General features: G+C 43.3%; 1 protein-coding gene across 1 annotated transcript; it reads right to left on the bottom strand.

Annotated features, from left to right (window-relative positions):
- Nucleotides 1–1008: 1008 nt before the first annotated feature.
- Nucleotides 1009–4040, bottom strand: elp6 (elongator acetyltransferase complex subunit 6). Its single transcript, XM_035164707.2, has 7 exons — nt 3737–4040; nt 3497–3575; nt 3316–3386; nt 2765–2889; nt 2339–2540; nt 2032–2193; nt 1009–1808 (listed from the first exon to the last, which is right to left on the bottom strand). The coding sequence occupies exons 1-7, from the start codon at nt 3788–3790 to the stop codon at nt 1683–1685; spliced, it is 819 nt and encodes a 272-aa protein (XP_035020598.1). The 5' UTR covers nt 3791–4040; the 3' UTR covers nt 1009–1682.
- Nucleotide 4041: the final 1 nt, after the last annotated feature.

The raw sequence follows: 4041 nt of genomic DNA, 5'->3' as shown, positions 1-4041 counted from the left end.
TCAGGTTCCTCGGGGACCTCTGACCTCCGACCTCTGACCCCCCGCGGGGAGCGGAGCGAGGGGCGCAGCGACCTCTAGAGGCGGGAACTGTGGTTACACCTACACCAGGGTCACCGCACAGGGAAACGTGTGGAGGAAGAGCTTCCTTATTTACTACGGAGGCCCGAGAGAGACCAACGTGAAGAAAACACATGCAAATAGAAAATTAAAATTAAAAATTAAGAAAATAAGTTCATCAATTTGATGTCACATGCAACACAACACGTGCAACTACAGAAACAAGCTGCGAATAGCAAAAACAACAACAGAAATGTTTCCTGGGGACCAGAAACTGATTAACTGAGCTGTAGTTCAATGCTTTATGAAGTTATTATACATCTTTCACATTTTCCCAGAGAATAATTAATGGATCTTGATGGAAATATAATCATGCACATTCAGGGCTCTGATATCTGAGTGTGTGCAATTTGGTGCGACCGGATTGATGTTGGCCACTTTACCAAAGTGCTATTCTAGTTCTTCAGTACTTCACACTGAGTTTTCTTACTTTACTGTTACCTCTGCAATTTAGGTTATGTTTTCAGTGGTTGTTTGTTTGCGAGTCAGCAGAATTACACAAAAACTACTGATTCAGTTTCTATAAAACTTGGTGAAGGGGCCTGGGCCTGTGAAGAACTCATTAACTCTCTTCCTGTTTTCTTTTATATTCCAATATAAGCACTAGACGATTGTCTGTGGGATTGATTGGACTCGGATGATGTATTTGCTCTACTTTGTTTTGTAATTTTGGGCATTGTCCGTCTCTGAAGGAATAAAACAGCAACTTTTTACTTTTTAATAAACTTTGACACTGTGCTGGTTTTTCTGGGGATTGGGAAAACAAGGTTTCTCATGTTTTTAATTATAATTCTGTCTTTTATTACTTATGATGGAGCTTCTCTGTTTTTCACACAATCATATTTGTAGGTTAAACTTTTATAACCACGGTGAAAATAAACATCTTGAATCTTGAATCAACAGTTTTATTAGATTTATGTTGTGTGAACATATTGTAGTGTTACAATTACTCGTTAATTTAATTAACCTTAACAGATTGCTTTATGTCACACCATGACCTCATTTCTAACTCATTAATATGCAAATGTATACATCAATGTAGGCCAAACTCTAATCAGGTCATTGGCTCCAGATTGTTCTTGAGTTACAGAATCTGTTTGTGTTTTTATATGAACGTCTTTACATACCACATATCCAGTACTCATTTTATATTTATTGTACTTAAGTTATTGTGTGACAACATACGTTCCACACACTATTCACCACGATGGCAGGACATACAAACATCAGTCTACAGTCGTCACTTGCAGAAACCACAGTAAACCTGACTGATCTGAGCAAATGACTTGTATGAGTGTGAAGTCTGCAGAAGAACCTGTTCATCAGACTGAGCTGACATTTTGTTTTCATGTCTTTAATTTGAAATGACTGACAAATAAAACATCTGAGCGATTCAGCGTCGATCCGCTGGGCTGAGTCACTGACTGTGAAGCTGGACCACAGCTGGTAGATATGTGGCCAACGACTCTGGCAGCTAACAAACCAACATAAGTTCGGTCCGGTCGTATGAAAACATTAGTCCGTTGTCACATGTTGAAGAGACAAAAGGTGCGTGAGGATGAAGTCTAGAGAACAGCACTGGATGTTCCTCGAGCAAAGAAGGAGGCTCCTTTATCATGAACCTTGTACTGGAAGAGTTTCTTCTGTGTGTTCTGTCCATCACCTTCTTTCCTCCTCCAACACACCTCCACCTGTAAACAAGACAACAAAGGGCTGAAGGGTTAATCGCATTTTAAATGAAAGGTTTTCACATTCACATATACTCAGGCATTAACACCAGGCAAGCCTAACTGTAATTTTTATAAACAAATAATGCTCCACTGGCTTTTTGTCACTGGGACAATTGGTTCATCTATTCAGTGTTGGAAAAATTATGTTCCATCAGAAACTGTGGGAATACACACAAACACACACCTGCCCGTGGATGTCCCTACAGTAGCCGGTTGGGAGACCCCGTACATTGAGAGTGAGGCTGCACTGGTGGGTCAGGCCCTTCAGGAGAAGTTCTGAGCCTTCGTCATCTCCGCCGTCCTCCTCTTCTTCCCCATTGCAGCGTACCAGCATCACCATGTTGCCCTGCAGGCACAGTTAAAATCATAGTGAGGAATCCGTGGCTTGTTCCCTGACAGTGGTATAGGTCACATAAAATGCTTCAAACAAAAGGTCATTCAGGACGGTTCAAAGCTGCGATGCAATCACGCTTCAAGGGCAGGAATCGAACCTGTAACTGGGAGCAGACTGTGGCTCGGCAGTAGTGACTGAAGTCCAACACGGCTCCAGCGCTGACCCCCAGACTCAGCAGCACACTGACGTCATCCACCAGCAAAACAGGGGGGCCCCACTCATCTTCTTCCTCTCCGCCAGAACTTTGTAAACTGCACCGGACAAACTCGTACAAACGCCGCAGGCCGACTGTCGGATCCCTGAAGAAAATCCAGATAATGAGACACAGGCAACAAAGTATAAGGCTTGTGTTGTTTATTACAGGGTTCCTACAGACACGTGGAGGTGAAGAAATGATTAGGTTGACTTCACAAAAACCTGATATGAAGGTGTAGTGATTACAAACTAACAGCAACATAAATAAATGGAAAGAAACAGAAGGTTAATAATTACATATGACAAAACCAGTTGTGATGTATTGTACCTGATGAAGTCCATGGCCTCACTTCCGGTATCAGTTTTTTGAGGAATCAAAAGAGTCAATGATTCGTTCAGTCCCTCCAGAAATATCAGCTGACCTTTCTCCTTCGCTTGTGTTAGACTGACACCCTGAGAACACACACACACACACACACACACACACACACACACACACACACACACAGATGTTGCCATCATTTAAAGCAAGCAAAGCCAACAGGTATCACTATTTGCAGCGTGATTCTGTATTTGCACGTGTTGTGACTTGTTTGGCAGTGTGATGAGTTCTCTGCCACTGTACATTAGTCACTTGGTTACTTCCTAAAAGTTCTACTGTACTAAAACTTTAGAAATGTCCCTCAGCTGTAAGTTGCTTTGGATAAAAGAGAGTCTGCCAAGTCAAGTAATGTAAATGTCATGTATGTGGTGTAAAGGAGCTTAGGATGAAAGTAGATGAATGACAATTATTCATCTTTGACCTTATACATTATGAGGCCTTCATTTAATACTTTAATAACTTTATGTGGACAGTGTGACAGGCGTGGTCGGACTCACCAGCCTCTGACTGACTGCATTGTAGTGACTGAAGGACTGAACCAGGCCCAGGAAACACACTTTGCAACGAGCTGAAACACAAAACACACGCACACACACACATGAGCTGCTGCTCACACATGAAACACATGTTTACTCCCTCACACACACACACACACACACACACGTGGTCACATCTCACCTCGCAGGTAGAGGGACAGGAAGTGGTGAACCAGGAAAGAGGCATCACTCTGTCTGTCTGACAGGAGGATGAATTCTCCCTGCGAGGACACAAACACAAACAAAGACACTTGTAACGAGCGAGCTACCGAGATGCTAACGTTCCCACCAGGAACAGCAGGAAGCTACACGTTAGCATTAGCACGCAGGGGTTGTGTCTTGATGACGCCACAGTGTTGACAGAGTGAAAAGGTGATGTCACCTGGGTGAAGCTGTCAGGACCAGAGTTCAGGATGCTGTTCAGCTCCGTGTACATGGCGAAGCTAACTGCTAACAACAACACGAGCTAACGCGTCCACGTGGGAATCACAGCTGCACGATGTGAGGAGGAGTTGTTGTTGTTGTTGTGATTTACTTCAAATGCTCTTGATGTAAATCCGCTGTTGTAGCTGCGACGTGAGGTTATTCTGCGTTATTAGCTTTGTTTTGTAACCGGCTAGCTGCTGTGCTAACGCCAGGCAGCATGCTACACGCGAAGAGTGTAGATATAACAGGAGGTGTCACTCT

This window comes from Hippoglossus stenolepis, chromosome 8 (assembly GCF_022539355.2).
Source record: "Hippoglossus stenolepis isolate QCI-W04-F060 chromosome 8, HSTE1.2, whole genome shotgun sequence".
NCBI lineage: Eukaryota > Metazoa > Chordata > Actinopteri > Pleuronectiformes > Pleuronectidae > Hippoglossus > Hippoglossus stenolepis.
Note: the sequence above shows the minus strand (reverse complement) of the source record. Positions and strands in the feature narration are given on the sequence as shown.

Excerpts from the sequence above, each read along its gene's own strand:
- elp6 (XM_035164707.2), bottom strand. The coding sequence starts at position 3,790 with ATGTACACGGAGCTGAACAGCATCCTGAACTCTGGTCCTGACAGCTTC. Across the intron at positions 2,890-3,315 it reads ATGCAGTCAGTCAGAGGCTG|GGTGTCAGTCTAACACAAGC; the intron begins GTGAGTCCGACC and ends GTGTGTTCTCAG. Across the intron at positions 1,809-2,031 it reads GTAGGGACATCCACGGGCAG|GTGGAGGTGTGTTGGAGGAG; the intron begins GTGTGTGTTTGT and ends TCTTGTTTACAG.